The sequence below is a fragment of the Heliangelus exortis genome, chromosome 8 (assembly GCF_036169615.1).
Source record: "Heliangelus exortis chromosome 8, bHelExo1.hap1, whole genome shotgun sequence".
Taxonomy (NCBI): Eukaryota; Metazoa; Chordata; class Aves; order Apodiformes; family Trochilidae; genus Heliangelus; species Heliangelus exortis.
This window is the reverse complement of record NC_092429.1, coordinates 5,952,589-5,970,708: the sequence shown is the minus strand read 5'-3', so window position 1 is coordinate 5,970,708 and position 18,120 is coordinate 5,952,589. Positions and strand designations below refer to the sequence as shown.

The 18,120-nt window shown below is 37.7% G+C and overlaps 1 protein-coding gene across 1 annotated transcript; it reads right to left on the bottom strand.

Annotated features, from left to right (window-relative positions):
• Window positions 1-877: 877 nt before the first annotated feature.
• Window positions 878-17,837, bottom strand: ORC1 (origin recognition complex subunit 1). Its single transcript, XM_071750134.1, has 17 exons — window positions 17,719-17,837; window positions 17,528-17,632; window positions 16,986-17,113; window positions 15,530-15,699; window positions 14,769-15,138; window positions 13,863-14,133; window positions 12,595-12,699; window positions 12,016-12,238; window positions 10,855-10,961; window positions 10,034-10,135; window positions 9,374-9,545; window positions 7,571-7,678; window positions 6,683-6,832; window positions 5,361-5,480; window positions 3,830-3,996; window positions 2,641-2,728; window positions 878-1,245 (listed from the first exon to the last, which is right to left on the bottom strand). Exons 2-17 carry the CDS (start codon window positions 17,614-17,616, stop codon window positions 1,051-1,053), a joined length of 2,565 nt encoding a protein of 854 aa, XP_071606235.1. The 5' UTR covers window positions 17,617-17,632; window positions 17,719-17,837; the 3' UTR covers window positions 878-1,050.
• Between the last annotated feature and the right edge of the window lie 283 nt (window positions 17,838-18,120).

Below are 18,120 nucleotides of genomic sequence, written 5' to 3'. Positions count from 1 at the left end.
GCTTACAGAGGCTGGGGTACACGGCTGAGATGCCAGCTCTGCGGTAACAAGGCCGGCATTAACTATATGGAGAGTTTAAGCAATACACAGGCAAGAAGGAATACCGCCGACATTAATTTTCGAGGCAGCACTCAAGTAGTTTTACAGGTTTCTGACGCCGTTACAGTTTTTAGTGACATTTGATAATGGGATTTCATTTAGTGACAATGTCCAGGTGACATTATTTGCCAGGGTAAGGGGACAGGGCACATTCATTGCCCAATCTTGCAAAAAAACTTCGGGGAAGCCAGTTTTCTAGCACTTGCCACACAGGCCACTTTTGTTTTTCATTTACTAACATCACTCAACAAGAACAATTTTTGGAGCCTGTTCCACAGCAACAATTAAAAAAAAAAGTGGTTTTACACTACCCATCTCCAAATGATTAATGCATTTTGCAGAACAGTTCAATTACCAGAGCACATTTTAACAGACCTGCATTACCCGAGGCAATTTATTTAAAGCAATCCTTGGAATCAATCAATCAATGAAAACCCCACAGTTGGTTACTTGAATGATGCATTTCTTCAGGTAGTTTTACTTTCTTGGTAGCAAACTGTGTCCTCAATTGAGCCTCAACTGCAAACTGAAAGTTCCTTTTCATTACATCAGTAACATTAAGTTAAAGCAGATTTTAATCGTGTCTTTTATATTTAACCAAACAAAAGCTAGCTAAGCTGCAATGCCACAAAAATACTGCTAGACTCAACAAAAAAAGTTCCTCAGCATTAGCAGTGATGCAAGTACTTGATAGTTCATACACCACAGCTGAAAGGGGATGAGGTTACCAGCACATTAAAATATTTTTAAAAACCAGTTTGATTACAAATATTTAAGATGCTGTGAAGCAAATTCTTTATTATATAAAAAGCGTTTTAATGCACTTTAATGCATTTAAACAGCGTGCTTAGAAAAATACATTTCACTATTTCCATTTATCAACAATTAAAAAAATTAAAATAGACTATATAAAACATTTACACATATTAAACAAATAAAATCTCTATTGCCTTATTCATCCTTGAGTGCATACATGACATCGTCCTGGCTGACATTCAGTCGCACCCGCATGTGAAGATACTTGGTACTGGACTCCACCAGCAAGAGCCTGCAGGCACCAAGTCTTGAACAAATTGCCATCATTTCTGAGACTGTAGGGCTCTGCATGCCTTCAATTCTGCACAGTGCTATGTACTGATGATAGACCTATTAAAAAACAGAAAAAAGGCCACGGGTTATGTTTACCTCCTGCTGCAATCAGGTAGGCCGAGGTGAGGAAGAGAAACTTCCTTCCCCCCACATCTAGGGTGGGAGGAAAGAAATTCCAGCCCCAGTTTGTTCAGAGGAACTGCACCCATGCTGCTGCTTTAGCACAAGCTGTTAGGGCTGTGTCAAGAAAGGGACGACTCCAAACCATAGTGTCCTTTTTTATACAGCAAAAAAAGCAAAATAATTAACAACACTCCTCATCTGTAGTCTTTTAGCTAGATTATTTTATCTGCTACATGTCTTCTTGCCTGGACTACATGCACTAAAGTTTATTCAGCAGATTAAGAGCTGACATACAGCTAATTACACATCAATCCTCTCAGAAGTGATAATCAGGCCCAATGACGAGCAAGCACAAGTACACTGACTACAAACATAAAAGACCACAGCTTTGAGAGGCACGATTCACCTTTAAGCACAGAAGAATGCACCTGTCACAAATCATGCAGACTAGTAAACCAGTAAAAAGAATCAGTTGCTGTCTTCGGTTTTCCTATATACAAAAAGCAGAAGAAAACCTTTTTGCTTCTAGAGAAAAACCAGAACAAACCAGTCTAACAAAATATTCCTTGAAGTTAATAACCAACTGCCCATTGCATCTGTGAAATCAATTGATGCAGATCCAGGAGCCAGCAATAGAAAACACAATTAAAGTGCTAACTTAAAACCTGTAGAAACAGATAATACTGCAAGGTATTTTATATATATATGTATATATAAATAATACTTCTAAAAATATCCAGAATTATTCTAGGGGTCTACTAAAAATTTGAAGAATGATCTACCTGCCTCTACTGAGAAAGAGTGATACAGAGGTTAGAATCAACTTTCAGTTTTCCACCTTGAACTATGCTGCCTGGTATTTTCAGCTTCTCTTTCATTTCTCCTGTTATGAAACATGTTAGGTGGTGGATTTTCAGATACAGGAAAAAACAAAAACAAAAAAAACCAAAAAACAAAACAAACCAACAAAAAAACCAAAAACAAAACAAACCAACAAAAAAACCAAAAACAAAACAAACCAACAAAAAACCAAAAAAACAAAACAACAGAAAAAACCAGACAGAAAACTGCTAGTAACACAAACCCAACAGCAGGTGTTTCCACTTTTAAGTCCTATTGAAAAACAGGGGGTAGCATTTCATTAGGCTTCACACCTGGCCTGGACAGCCATGCCCCAATTTACCTTGCCATCATACTGTCTTCCATCAAATTTTAAGAATAAAATCCACAAATATTTAAAGATTTACACTTTTGCTTAATAATTTTAACAGTGTTCCCTCTAATTTTTAGGTGAATAAAAAACCCAAGTCCTCTGAAACACAAACATACCTGTTGAACTGTTGCCTCCTCAACTCCTGCCCTGCGAAACTCTGCTAAAATTGCTTTCAAAAAGATTTTTTCATGCAACGAGGCATTCCTGTATATCAAAACAAAACCAGATGAAAATCAGTCTGTGGAGTTTAGAACTTATGAAGCAACAGGAAGAAGTCTGAAAGGGAAATTGTTTGGTAACCACGTGTTTAAATGCAAGGTATTTTTCTGCCTGAGAGGGGCAGTTTATATCAACTACCCATTGCATTACAGCCTGGAACTCTGGCACCACAATACACTGCATTTCACTTCACCTCTCCTCTCTCTCCAGTGTATCTGAACACATTTCATTCCATACACCATAAATGTTCTGCAGGGTGTTATCCTCAACTCACATTTATGAATTAACATTTAAGTTTTCAGTCACAAATAGCACAGTAAAAGCAGTACTTGAATATCCAACAAAATACTATATTTGCACCCCTTAGTCCCTGCTTTTGATGAAACAGATTCTCCTCCTTTTGACCAGGAACTGGTAGAGCATGTCACCATTTACAACTTATGCAGAGCACTGAGAATTCCCTGTATGTACCCCCCTCAAGAAATCTTCTGGAATGACTAACAGAATCTATTTATGCTAAGACAGAAATCAGTTAAAATGTGAGTCTTGCATTCTGCTCAGACATCTGCTGCTGCATCAGAGAGCAAGACAGTGAAATAATACAAGCAGATATGTAGAGGAGAGCAGTTGACTCTTGAGGACCCAGTGCCTACACTGTTCACATCTGAGTGGTTTCTCCTTTAGTCTTGTTCAAAGTCCAGAGTGCTGAATCACTAGCAGTGGTTGTGGACTCCCAAGCTTATCTTCCAGATTTAGTTCCAGCTGGAGGGAATTCAAATGTATGTGCCTGGAAACTGCTGGTCAGAGAAACCAAGGCACAGTAAGCAGGGACAATCAGGAAATTTCAAAAGCCACTTTCTGATCAGAGCTAACACACTAACACAGAAACAGCCTGTATAAAGTTTTACAAGTGACTTCTGTGCCTTGGTTTCCTCTGCCTTGAATTCCAACTTTGTACCCCCCCCCTCCTAGCTTGCTGCAAGGTTTGGTTTGTATCATACTTCAGGACAGACTGAATGTTTTGGAAAAAACAGCTCAGTGAAAGAGACACAAAAGCAAAGAAATTCCTCGGATAAATGTTTTTACCTGATTGCATTTATATATGGTGATGAAAACATTTCATCTATGGCTTCTGTTACGTGGGTCATCCTGACTATTTCAAGGCTCCTCTTTTGGCTAGCAAACTCACAAATCTCAGTGGCCCTTCTGCAGATATCCAGGCAACGCCTTGCATCACCAGACAGTGCAGCAACCTGAAAGTGAACAGAGAGGTTTGTAGCACTATTGCCTACAAGTTGAGAAGAGTTTCACAAGAATCAATAGACCCACCACAGTCCAGGAGAGTGGTGCTGTGAATTATGTCACTAGAATCCCAGATTTTAAATAACAATCTTATTGACTAACACCAACAGAAACAACCATTTAACACCCCCACCTCAACACAGTCATCACAAATTCAAGACTCAGAACTTTACATAACCGCAGAAGAAGTCAGAGATTAAAAAAATAAAATAAAAATCCAGAAAATTCAATGTGAATAGCTCAGTTCAACATCAAAAGTTGTCAGAAATGTTATCAACAAAGGCCCTACCACAACCCAAGCTCATGCAGAGAAAAGAAAAAATAAACTTAACTCAGTTTTTCCATACACAACAGGATATTGATTTTAAGTATACACAAACATTTTTCAATAGGGCCCAAAAGAAACATCTGGGATCGTGAATATGCCTGAAGATTTTTAGTGTCTGAAAATTCTGAAACAAAATACTTCTTAAAACCCCACTTGTGGTTTATAGTTTTAATAAGGCTATGAACATTCACTAGACAAAGTATTGGGTAGTTTTCCCAGTAGATGCCGACAATATATGAATTCCCCAGAATGCAACTGCAGTAAAAAACGAGAAACCCTTTAGAAAATCTAATTGAGAGTTATTTTGAGATTTTCTGAAGAAAAACCATCCTAGAAAGAACGCTACAGATTATCTGATCTGCAAAATGATCACTGTTATTCTTATAAAAGGTGGTTCCTTCATAACAAAACTGATGCTTATATTTACTTCTGATGTATTTACAGTACTCTTTTAAAACCTACAATATGTTTAGCAGAACAAGTTTTAGCATATATGTTTATGTTCTAATGTAATTTTAATAGATTATTTTAATATGTGATTGCTAACATATTACACTATGTCTACATCTTAATTTGAGGAACTGATACCAATGCATTATTTATGTTTTGTACAACTGACTATTAACACTGGCAACATAACAGGTACTATCTATTATGCCAAGGCTTTAAACATCTTGAGAAAAAAAAAATGGATATTTACAGTGGCATACTAGGTTGTTTTTTTTTAAAGATCATCCAGTGAGTCACATTATGCCAAACACTGGAGAGAGCTGACATCTTATTATGCATGATCACGATTCCTGTTGTCATGCCTCCAGCTCTAGGAATATACTGCTGCCTTCTCAAAGTAGGTGGAAAAAGCAAGGACACTGCTTTAGCATTGTTTCCAGTGAAGATAACCTCTATACTTTCAGAGAGCATAATGTATGATCAGCCACTTGTGCCCAGCTTTGCCTCCAAGGGCACACACACCCGTGCTGTGCTTACCTTTCTGCAAACCAGCTGAACTGCATCCTCTTCAAATGCCTTCACACTGTTCAGTCTGGATGAAATAATTTGCTGTAGCTGTTTGTAGGTGTAGGGCTGGAAGGACATTCTGGTGAGGCCCTTTAGTAAATAATACAGTAGTGAGAAGTGTTTGTAGTGCTTGGAAACTAAACTGCTCTAGCAAAGCCTGTACAGCTAGTTCTATTTTCTTTGGTAGGAGCACTCTTATCTTTTACATACTTCTTCTCCAAGTTATATTCTTCAATCAGTTTTTCTGCTTCATATGGTGAAATAAGCATGCAAATCCACAGAATAGTGATGAAGCAAAGGCCACTGGTTGGATCTCCCTACTGAAAGACCTGAGGAGCAGGTTGCTGCTACTAGAACTCAAATTTTTCTTATAAAACGTGTAAACAGATCAGAGTATTTTCATCTTTTTATTATAACTGTTACACTTTAATTATAGTTTTTCGTAGATTCTGTTTATTAAAAAATATCTCCTTCAGCAAATCTGTACATGTGCATAGTCACACTATTGACCTATCTTTGCAATCAGCCAAGAATTAAAAATTATCTTCTGGCTCAAACTAATTAAAACTGCTTTCAGATGAGAAGGACAATGTTATAGATGGTGCAATGCCTTTCATATTTTCCAGGAGGACTGAGCTTTGCATTTCTTATGCAAAATTCTCCTCCTCTTGTGACTGTATGGACTCAGCTGATCTGCAGGCTTAGCGGGTAGGGGGAAGCAATTCACAATCTGTGAAACTATTTTTGAGTCTCAGAAGGATGAAGGCACAGAGCACTGTTTCTGAAAATCACTTTCCAGAGCAGTGCTGGAGAGATGGCCTAAGAAAATGTACAAAGGTGTAGAGTGCATCCAACTTTCTGTCCAAAGGTAACCAACAAAGAAAATCTAGCAGCTGGTGATGGCAGAGAGAGCTAGGTGCCAGGAATGGAAGGGGAAAGAGATAGGGAATGCAGAAACCAACTCCTCTGAATTCTAGGGTAAGCAGCTTAACCATGGAGCATGGAATTTGATTATCCAGGTCTTACTATGTTTTACAAGGCATCTGCATTCTTAATTCATTCTTACAAGAACACAGGGTACTTAAACAGTATAACATCTGATTAGCAAGCTGGTTCCCTAGACTTGCTAAGATTTGTGTATTCATTATTGGCCAGCTGGAGAAGGAATTATTAAACCTCTGATGTAACCAGTCCTGCCTTTTGCCTGGATTACTTTTGATTGCAGAAAGTATTTAATCTGTTCTCATTTTATAGCACTTATAGTATTATAGAACAAAACTGTCAAGACATACCAGCCTGCTGGCCACTCTGTTTGTCATTATTCTCTCTGGCAAGTCCATGGTGTTAGCAATGGCCAAGATGATTAACTTGGAGTGCTTCTGAGTTGGCCAGTCAAATAAATTGTACATGACATTCTGTTTCCGGGTCCAGAGGAGATCAAGCTGCAAAGAAGAAAGAGAAGAACTGGACTGAAAAAAAATGGCCACGTATTTACATTACCTAATGGGGATTTGAGAGCACAAGCTCTGCCACAGAAGACTCCTTATGTGACTCTGAGGAAGCTGACTCAATAATAGGAAGGACTGCATTTTCTGAATTAGGCTCTAATCTGTTTTGGAAAAGTACAGTCCTTCTAGATGCTTGAACAGTATTAATCTGGAGAGTGATTAAACAGCTGGAGCTTTTTAATACTGTGATATTAACACTACATCTAACAAGATTAAAAGACCCTCCATGTGAGAATTTGAATAAGCTTACAGCAAAAAGTAACTGTGTTGTTTGTTACTGAATATAGCACACGTAGGGAGTTTCAAAGCTGGATGACTTATTTCAGCATGAGTTCTTTGACTAGAACAGCAGTAGCTTCCACACAAAATGCATCTGAACTCTATAGTATTTAAGACTTGACAGCACCATTCATTCCATGACTTGGAAACAAACAAACAAAGCATAAAACCAACATAAAATCCAAGGCAGAGAACAACAGAGCAACGGGATACTTGACTATTTAAATTCAGTTTCCTTATAAGGCTAAGAGAACCTAATCGGGTCTTTTAACTCTATTCATTTTAGATCACATATGATACATTCCAGCTATATATAATTTGTCTTTTTCCATCCTCTAAAGGTCAATTTCTGACAATACTTGAAGAAAGAGAACAAAGGATTCTTTGTCTCACCTCATCCACTATCAGCACTGTGGTCTTCCTCTTTGGTCCAGGTGTACTGAACAGTTTTGCCAAGAGTACTGCAGCATGGGTTGCTGTCACCTTCTGACCTGTCAGTAACTGGAGAAGGATTAAACAATGTTTCAGGTTAATCACACTAAAACCTGAGAAATAAGAATTTTACTTCCTATTTGGTTTTAACTTTTCTCTAACAATCAACACCAAGCATTTATTTTTTTTGCCATGGAGAGGGGCTGTAAAAACAGAAATAGTTCATAAGACACATACCAGAAACTGTCCATAAAGGAGAATGGAAATGAAAGAATTAATCACTAAAAAGAAAGGCCATCAGAATTTCCTGCAGTTTGTCTTAAATACAGATTCATTACATAATCCTGAACTCATACAAAAGGCCCACTGAAAACTTAAGTCAGTTGACAAGAATAGCCTGACTTCACTAATCTTGGACACTCATTAACACATTAATGAATCATCAGTAGGATCTAGAACTAAATAATTTATTCAACTCTAGACTGAAGAGATAACATAAACAGGAACAGCATCTGCAATAATTCATGTGGCAAACCAGAGGAGCTGACTGTATGTTACTTCCCTTGCAGATCCACAGATATACTGAGAATTCACAGTGACATTTCACAATTACACTACATGATCCTGTTTCTACAGCTCTGGATCTGGGCATCCAATACACCACATATTATCCAAGCTGTGTTTGGATAACAGCTGAGGCAGAAGGAGTAAGAGAAATAAATGGTTCATCTGCCTGTATGGTCCCCTGAAGGACACTGAACTGAGCTCATTTAAAGAGTTCAGGACCTGGGGGAGCAAGAAATTTTACTTCCAAATGCCTGCTCTTTATTAATTTTAAAATTTTATGCTGAACAGGATAGCAAAGAGTCAAATACATTAATATTACCATGAAATAAGGCAATTTACATGAAGCTTCTCACTATGCTGAAGAAACAGTGACCTGGCTACAACAAATTCCTCAGCAAAACACTGTCTATGCTAGATGGAGGAAAGATGTAAATTTATTAATTTAACTCCCACTTATGAGGATAGGGATATTAGAACAACGCATGCCACTTCCTGCTGTCATGGGAGATGTTAAACTTAAATAATTGGAGCAGAAGTTTATAAGAAAATGGAACAGATGCTTCAGGAAACCATCAGTTAATTTCCAGGTCACTGGCTTGAAGTTAGCCTAGACTGACAAAGGTCTTGAGCAGTTACTGTCTAATGGTGAGCTAAATCCAGTCCTCAGGTAAATTCACACCTAGATAAAGGCAAGCACAGTCAGTAGTCCCAGACAAGTTTGTCATGGAAATGGGAAATCCAGTCCTGTTGGCAGAGAGGGCTGCTCTTGAGATGGATCACTATAATAGACCAATTAACTCTTAAGATGCCCTTAAATAATTATATTACTGCTACACTGATTTCCAAAGTTGTAATCTCAATAACTTCTAAGCATACAAGTGCAAAGGAAGTTATGGAATTGGGAAATATAAAAAGAATCTGGCTTATTTTTTTAAACCTTAGTGGAAGTAATAAATCAGACCATTTCCCAGCCACTGCCCTTATGCAGCTGAAAGCAAAATAGTTCAAGAAGTTGACTGTGGCCTTAAGTCAATTATTTTTAAACCTGCTCTGACATAAAAGCAAACACTCTCAGAGGGACTACAGGGAAATAATGATACTTAAGTGCCTTGAACACTGTAACACATCAATGATCTGATGGTAAAGCATAAGGTGTCTTATTTCAAACCAGAAAGCCACTGAAGAGACTTTACTCACCTCTAGCATCTGCACATAAGCTTGGTGAGGGTCAGTCAGCTTCATACCATTGATCTCCACAAACTGGAATGATGGAAGTTCATCATTTTCTGCAGCTTGCTGAAGACTGCGAATGACTTCATGAACTGTTGCAGTTTTACCTGTTCCAGGCACCCCAGAAATGTACATGCACCTAAAAAAGGAGAATACCTTCTCAGCACCTTGGGTAAAATGGTATCACCCTTAGGACTGATGAACTGGAATTCCCAGGCTCCAAAATCAGCCTCAAACACTATTTCCCTGTCACTTCAGGCAATTCCCTGTATTTCAGTTATTGGGATACATAATGTATTGGAGGATCTTGAGGATTTTTCTAATTACTGAAGCATTTAACGACCTAAAATACTTCATAAATGTAACTTATGTCTTAAAAAAAAATAAAATTGTTTCCCAGAAATCTAAAATTGACTGGTTATATTTTGGTCTGTAATTTGAATCTGTACAGTAAAGGAGCTCACTTCTTCCTATGCACAACCCTTCTTAGGGAAGAAATATACCAGGAAATTTGAACTAGGAAGTTTGATTTTAGAAGCTATAATTTGGCTGAATTAAAGCAGTGTTGATTGTTGAACTCCTTTTATGCCACAGATGTGATCTCAGTTACAGTCTCACCAAACTTACCCTCCTGTACCATCAATAAGTTTGCTTTCCACAAAATTATAGATGTCCTGAAATTCTTCCTCACGACAAGGCAGAGATTCCGGGACAGCAGAAACATGCAGCCTTTGATTAAAAAAAGAAAAGAAAATTGAAATAGGAGAGCTAAGATTTGTATTTGCATAGTTCTACCTGAAGGGCCTACTAAGGAAACAATCAGCCAGAAGCTACAAGTTTCACAGTTGTGTGCAGTATTGCAACCCCCTCTTATGTGCTTTAAATCTGAACACTCATGTCAAGTCTCCCAAAAGAAATAGCCCAGTGTCTCTATATGTGCTTTTAAGTTTTAAGAGGGCTGAACACTCATCTTGGTAAACCAACAGCACAAATATGCAACAGTCAAGATCCAGCTGGTATAATTCACAAAAAAATTAAGATAAAGTAAAAGTAGGACGAAACAGAGACCACTTTAAAAGAAACTCAAAAAACAAACACTCAGTTTTTGTAAGATGCAGTCAGTCCTGAATGTATTTTTTTTCCCCAGCTGTGAAGACCTACAATACTTTTAAAGCTTTTTTACATATTAAAGAGTAGATGGATATTGTACCTTTAAAATCTAAAGCTAGTAAGAGTGGATCTTTGTTTTTCTAATGTTGCAGAGAATAAAGACAGATACCTTATTCTGAAGAACTTAGCATAGACTGCCTATAAAAATTTGAAATTGACACCATGCATTTTTACCTCATTTCTTCAATATGGTAAAGATGACATTTTCTTATTTTAGCATAGCCTTCTAAGCATACCTCATGATAAAAAGATTGTTTCCTCCCCTGAGGACACATTACCTTAACCTGGCTTCTTCTAGAGCAGTGGCTGGTTTCTGTGCTGCCTGGCTGCGCCTGGGAATTTCAGGAGTTGCATTCCGGGGTGTCTTTGGTGTTTGTGGCAAAGGCTGCAAAAAAAGTTACAGCATCAAAAAGATTTTCTACACACTGCAATTTCTATTGGAGATTGATCATCCATGTTTCCCAAACATTCCTTAGGCACAGAGACTACCTGGGGATGCCAAAGTGCAAAAGGAAGAGAGAAACAGTCTTTACAAAGGGAATTACCACAAAAGCCTCATGCTCTTTTTTTCCCCATGGAAAAAAAAATAAAATTGGAAGTATGTTGGTGATGCAGTCAAATACATCTTTTAGCTGTCTATAAAGAATTTTAAAACTGTTTAAGGCTTTCTGAAGTGCTGTTACAAAATGATCCACTTCCTAAGCAAAAGCAAGCAACTAGAAATTGATCTGAATGTCCAGACAAAAAAGGTTATCTTAAAAAGGTTATTTTATTCTTCCTTGTGCTTACAAGTTCTAGTTATGGTAGGATTTCTGAGTTAGACACTGAGTAAACATGGAATTATTAAACTTATTTTAATTAAAATTAGCTAATTTAAAATAAAAAATTTAAAAATTAATTTAAATTATTAAACATGGAATTTTTAGCCATTGACTGTATGTGCCTGGTTATGGTGCTGTAAACAGCCACAATGAGTCCAGGCAGCCTGGTATCCTACCTCCATCAGCAGCCATGAAAACTACAGATCATCCCTTTTGTGCTGGTAAAAATTAGCACAGCCTTCAAAAATCAGGACAGCTCTACTGCCAAGCATAAAGTTGGCCTAATGGCTTCCTGTTATATCTATATATTTATATATACATATATATACATATGTATGTACATACATGTGTATATATTAACTGTACAGAAATTGAACTGAAATGTCTCAGTGCACAGATGGCAGTAAATGGATTCAGTTTGTTCAGCTCCATCCCAGTATCACAATATTCACAACACACCAGTGGTTGGTTTACAAATCTGCATAACCTCCTCATACCAAAGTTCATATGAACCAAGGTAACGTTTTCAATAAATGCTTAATTTTGGGACACAGCCATCAAGCACTCAAATACTAAGCTAAGAAATAATAAAAATAGCCTTCTAAAAAGGAATCTTACTGTTTTTTTCACGGGCTTAGCAGGAGTGTGAACTGAGGACTTGTCCTGGTTTGGACAAGACTCCCTTGAAGATTTTGGGGTGCTCAGTGTTCTGCTTGATTTAGCTTTCTTTTCTGGTGTACAGAGCTCATCATTTTCCTCTTCCTCACTGCTTGAAGAGTAAGAGCTATCTGAGCTAGACAAAGAATCCTCTTCCTGGTTCAATTCTAGTGCATTTAAGAAGCTGTAAGAAACAGAAATTATATTAATTTGAAAAAACAACAACAAAACACCACAAGACACAACTCTACACACTACGAAGTATAATTTGAAACATATTCAGATTTTTCTGTAGGTAACAGACAGCAGGCAAACATATTTTCAACTTGAACTGCTAATTTTCCATGGCTACTTAACAGACTGGTTTGAAGGAAGTCAGTTTTCTCATTAACAGTTTCTGAACATGACATTTTTCACTCACACTGCAATTACACTATACCTCTAGAACCACTTGCATTTGAATATTAAGCTAAAGAAACTATCAAGACTTCAAGCTACCAATAATAATCTGAATAAGACATCCTGAAATCAAAAATTCACCTTATTTGTTCTGCAATGAGGGCACTTGTCCTGTGTGCACACGTCCTGCGAGAGCGAGGGGTCAGTACAATGCTCTGAACACTTGATTTCTGATTTCCAGCTAAACTGTAAGGAAAGAACACAAAGCTGGTTGTATTTTCTCAAATTATTTTGCAAACATAATACTGCCTAACTGAAGGGGCAGGGGCTCACAACAGTTTGGTTGTGGGGAGTTAGCTCTTTTTGTCTGTTTCGGGGTTGTTTGGCTTTTAGGGGTTTTTTTTTGAGAGAAAATAAGTATGATTTCTTTTAGGGCATCCCTTTGATCTGCCCTTTGGAGTAGATTTTTTTCTATTTGTGTTTTGAGATTCCTCAGTTGCCTTCTTGGGCACTTCATCCGTACCCCTGAAACACTTTAATGTTAATACAGCTTTTCCTATTAGTTCAAAGGACACAATGATATTAATTGCTTTAACAAGACAGTTCTCAGAATTTTTTTAGATTTTTAAATACCACTGAAATGCCAATATCTTATAAAAAGAAACAGAATTTTTTGCTGTACAGTAAGTGAAAAAAATTGGGTGCAGCTCCACCAAGTGCTGTATCCACATTTTTACTCTTTAAAGGAGGAACACAACTAGAATTAGTCTTCTTGCAACATTTTATACAAGAAAGTCTGAATTCCATCCTCCCCCTGTCCCAGCTAAATGCCATTTTAAAGGCTGTATAAGGATATACGTCAACAATTATGCTTTTTGGAGTTTTGATTTCTTTTCTACACAAAAATTAGCATGAAGGTGTACATACAATTACCATGAAAACTCTCATGAGTCCAATCACATCCCTTTCCACAGCTCAGCACACCTCAACAGTCACAAGAAAAGCACATTTGAGCCTGTATGACACAACCTACTGCAGGGAAACAATTTTATCCATGTTGACAACGATCAAAAATGGCTTCAATTTCCTTCTGTATCATCTTGCTATTCCCACTTACAACATCATCTCTGTTCTTGTAACCACAAACTGCTTCTGTCCATCTTTAAAGACAGTTCCTCTTATAGTCTCTCCAATCATTTATTCACCTCCAAGTAACAAACCTTCTAAAGCTTCACCACTAGTAACCAGCAGTAACTAGTGAGGCTATCCACCCCCCTATCAGTGAGCTCAACAGCCAAAACATGGTGCACACACAGTACTCCTGCTTTTCTCCTGGAAAGTCTGTCTCAAACATGCTTTAAGGGGACACAGAAATCCCACATAATAATTATAACAAGGTTATCACTTACACTGTAGTGTTGGCTTTCTCACTGGAGTCTTTGCTCTTGTAAGGGGATAATCGAATTGTATCACTAAACCTCTTCCTGTCCTCTGCAGCATCAATTGACTTCAGCTTCTCACTGCTGCAAGGTATTTTTGGTGGTGAGCCTAAAATGCCAGTGAATTTCACTTTTCTTTTAGTAGCTGATGGGTCCAACAGTGCTACAGCATCACAGTCATCATCCAAAAGCTCCAAAACTTCACATCCCAGGAGCTTGCTTTTAGAAGATCTTGTGGGACCTAGGAAATAAAAGCAAAATGAACTTCTGTCATGCTTTAATGTGGCTGCTCTGGTTAACTTTCAGAAGACAACTGGCTTGGTGGCTGTCATTTAGATGAAAAGCAATGCCATTACAGTCCAGGAACAAGGAGCTGAATATGTACAGAAGGCATACATTTCCTGAAAAAAGATGACTAAACACAATATAAACCTCTTTTTTTTTCAGTTTTCTTACCCACCTCCCCTACTTACAACTTTACACATACTACAGCTTGAAAATGCAGCATGTTACACAGAAGTGCAGTGCTTATTCACCCAGCCCAAGGTAAGCATTTGCACTATTACTCAGAAGATTAAAGTGAGACATTTTGAGGCCAGTTAGGCTGATTGGTAGCAGTTCAGCCAACAAAAACCTGAAGACTTAGCAGTTACAAATAAAACATTTGCAACAGTAACTGGATATAAGCAACACAACTGCTTGAAATAACAGGCATAAGACAAACCAAAAAGTCTTGGGTGAACCCCAAAGCCTGATTAAGATAGCTAAAAATACTGATATTGAATATTACCATTGTTTGAACTACCCAAAATGAAGAGGCACAAAACATATTACGTTCAAAACAAGCCAATGGACTGAATGTTGCCATATACATACTGCTTAACTGCAACTTCTTCCTTGCTGCTGGAATTTTGAAGCCATTAGACATTCTTTGTGAATGTCTCTCCTTAGAGATGGAAGACTTGGAAGCAGAATGTTTTGATTCTATTTCCAAATCAGCATTTTTTGTAGCACTCTGAACAACTCCCTCTGTATCTTTTTTCATGGGGGAAACAATGTCCAAAGGAGTAAATGACTTCGTTGAGCATGAGATTCCACCTCCTTTCTTATTAGCTTCTTTCAGCTTGGAGAATGTTTCAGGGGACAAATCCTTAAAGCACTTCCCATCCCAAGACTGTTTTACATAGAAAACTTGTTCCCTGCTTAATGTAAGAGGTTGCTCCTCCCCCAGATGTAGTGGCATTACCTGTAAAAGCAGAAAATACCAAAACACACATTTAACTACTTTCTGTTAACAGCTCTTATTATTGGAACTCATGCAATCCTTCATTACACAGGGCAGCAGCTTCAACCCATGCTTACACTAGTGAGAGTTTATTGTACTACAGGACTCCCATCACAGTCCTTCCTTCTGCAAAAACCTCTAAATGAGCTGGCTGACAACAACCAAAGTAAATTTGGGATGGAGGAAAGACAGAATATTGTAATTTTTCTACTTTCCAGCCCTCTGTTTACTGTCTTAACAAATATACATCACACATTTAGTATGGGAGGCAATGAAGTAGATGCACTGTTCTGTTATGCTTTTCAAACTGTTTTTTCCTTCCCTCCTCATGTAGAGAGGTTGCAGTACATACCATGACACTTCTAATAATAGTCTCCACAGCTATATCGTTGTCATAGCTAGAAACTTGATCTAAAAACACCTCTTGGGGAGCAATCTGTCTTTTAAGCAGCTTCTGTTTATTCTGAGGTATCTCTGTAATATGAGTGAACCACTGCACAATTGCATGTTTGTGCTGAGAACCTGTAATAAGGAAAAAAAAAAAAAAAGCAAACTTTAAGAATTTTATTGTATCACAGTTATTACCAGAGCTTAATGACTTTAGACAAAATGCCATCAAGAATAAAAAAAACCTCCTTGGAAAAAAGGTGAGAAAGCATCTGATAAGAGACTGCAATTTCCATTTTCTAAGCCAAATTAAAAATGTTTGAGTTGAGACTTTTAAGAACTAAGATAACACCTGCATAGGGTCTCAATCACAGGACCCCTGCAGACCAGCTGATCCACCAGTTTACTATCACAATTAAGTTCCTTATTTGCATAAGTATGACCTCATCAGACCCCACTAACTGAAAATAAGGACATAAAAAGGAGAAGTGAGAAATTTCAGAGCAATATTTGTAATTTTCATGTTATTTTAGTGGTAAAACAGAAACACATTCATTAACTGCCTAACAAATCAGACAACCCTGTAGAAATGTCCAGGAGAAAGTCTAAAAAACCCACTATGAACAGATCCAGTCTGGAGAATTAAAAGAAATATTTGAAACATATTACAACTAAATAATAAGTTCCTCTCCACATTTTAAGGTGTTCATCTTTGAATGAAAAACAAAGCCACATATCTTTAACATAGTTGCCAAAGGTACATAACAAAAGGAAGTTTTGTTTTCAAGGAAGTTTCAGAGGTTTCATTACAGCATGAAAAGAATATTCAATTACCATAAATCTGCATTAGTAAATAAACAGGCTGGAGTAGTATGTATTTATGGTTTTTAAAGGTAAATAATTTTACAAACTCAAAACATTATTATTACGGCCCAAAACAAGAAAAAAAAAAAAGCTCTTTAGAGAAATCAAACATAGCTAATGAGTAGTTTCTAATTTGCTCACAGACTGTTTATTGGTAAAGTAAGATATTAAAAGATAAATCATTAATCTAATATCCTACATAATTCTACAAGGGAAAAAGTAATAATGCCCTTGTGCATTACTGCAACATTCCCTGACATCTGATAAGATGCAAGTTCCAGGGCTCTTGCTCCATTTGGATTCTCCAACCTCTAAATAAAGCATGAGCTCACACTGTCATCCTCAAGAACCATTTCTTTTAAATTAGACAGCTAAGCAAAAAGGTTGTAAAAACTTAATCTTTTTAAACTAGCACATTTAGTTCTGGGCTAAATACACCTTAATGAAACAGAATGAATCAGAAAATGAATCTTTAGAACATTTTAGAGGTCTTTTTCAACCACGGCAATTCTGTGATTTTAAAACTTCTCAGAAGGCAAATTCTTATTTCTCTTTACCATCTTCATATAAATCCAGGAGTTGTGCCACGTAAGGTTGATCTGCATTCTCCCCTTCTACTAAAATAAACTCTCCAACTTGTATACAGGTTTCTGTTCTGCTTCTTTCCGATTTAATAAGGATTCCCCTAGAAAGTGATGCACACATTAGCAGGATTTTATATTATTTACAATTCACATATTAAAGCTGACTGCCCGCCAGTCTTACAGCTCCCTCTAGCAAAGCCTACAACTGAATTTCCTGACTGAAAGCTTCCATAGATATTTCAAATAGCTAGCAGTCATTCACAGATTTAAACATTTTTGTTTATGTTACGTATTTTATCATCCAAGAGCACATCTTTGTTTAGGTTATGCATTTTACCATTCAAGAGCTTTGTGACATTTTTTTTGTCAAAAACATACAGTATCATGACACAATGCTCAAATTCAACACTCATATTCTCACCGATTGCCACGCTAACCTAAATGATGTCAGAAAGGTAAAGAAGCCTTCCCTGATAAAGTTTCCCTGAATAAGCCAGCAAGAAACGCTTCCTTACTTGTACTGCAAAGTCCTCAGTTTTCTGTCCGAGTTCATGGGTTTTCCATACCAGGAGTAGATAACTTCGCTTTGCTGCCGGGTATTCATGATTCCCAACGAAAAGCTAAAACAAATAAACAAAGAAATGCCATCAATTCTCTTATCCTAGATGAAGACCCCGGCATGTCTCTGTGTATCCCAGCAACCTACCTCCCCCCGGAGCCTCCAGACGCCTGAGGTAAGAGGAGAAAGGGAAGGCGCTCAGCAGGGAATTGTTCCTCAGTTCCCTTTTTTTTTTTTTTTTACACGTTCAGCTCTCGAGTAACCTGCCAAATACACAATTATCCTTGCTGTTTGCTACTTTTCCTGATTACAGCGGAGTTACCAGATATTCTCAGCTCCTTCCCAACCCTCCCGCTCGCCGAGCGCGGGCCGCCATGGCCGTTCTGCCGCGATGATTTCCGTCCAGCCCTCAGCCCCCAGGCGGATGGGACCCTCACGAACGTTTGGTTTACACTTTAATTTTTTAACTATTATTATTTTTTCCCCTCAATAACGCAAACAGGCTCTGGAAAGCGAGACGCGCACACACACGCACACAGAGCGCTGCTC

Excerpts from the sequence above, each read along its gene's own strand:
- ORC1 (XM_071750134.1), bottom strand. The coding sequence starts at position 17,616 with ATGAATACCCGGCAGCAAAGCGAAGTTATCTACTCCTGGTATGGAAAA. Across the intron at positions 6,833-7,570 it reads CAGTGCTGATAGTGGATGAG|CTTGATCTCCTCTGGACCCG; the intron begins GTGAGACAAAGA and ends TCTTCTTTGCAG. Across the intron at positions 1,246-2,640 it reads AGGAGGCAACAGTTCAACAG|GTCTATCATCAGTACATAGC; the intron begins GTATGTTTGTGT and ends GTTTTTTAATAG.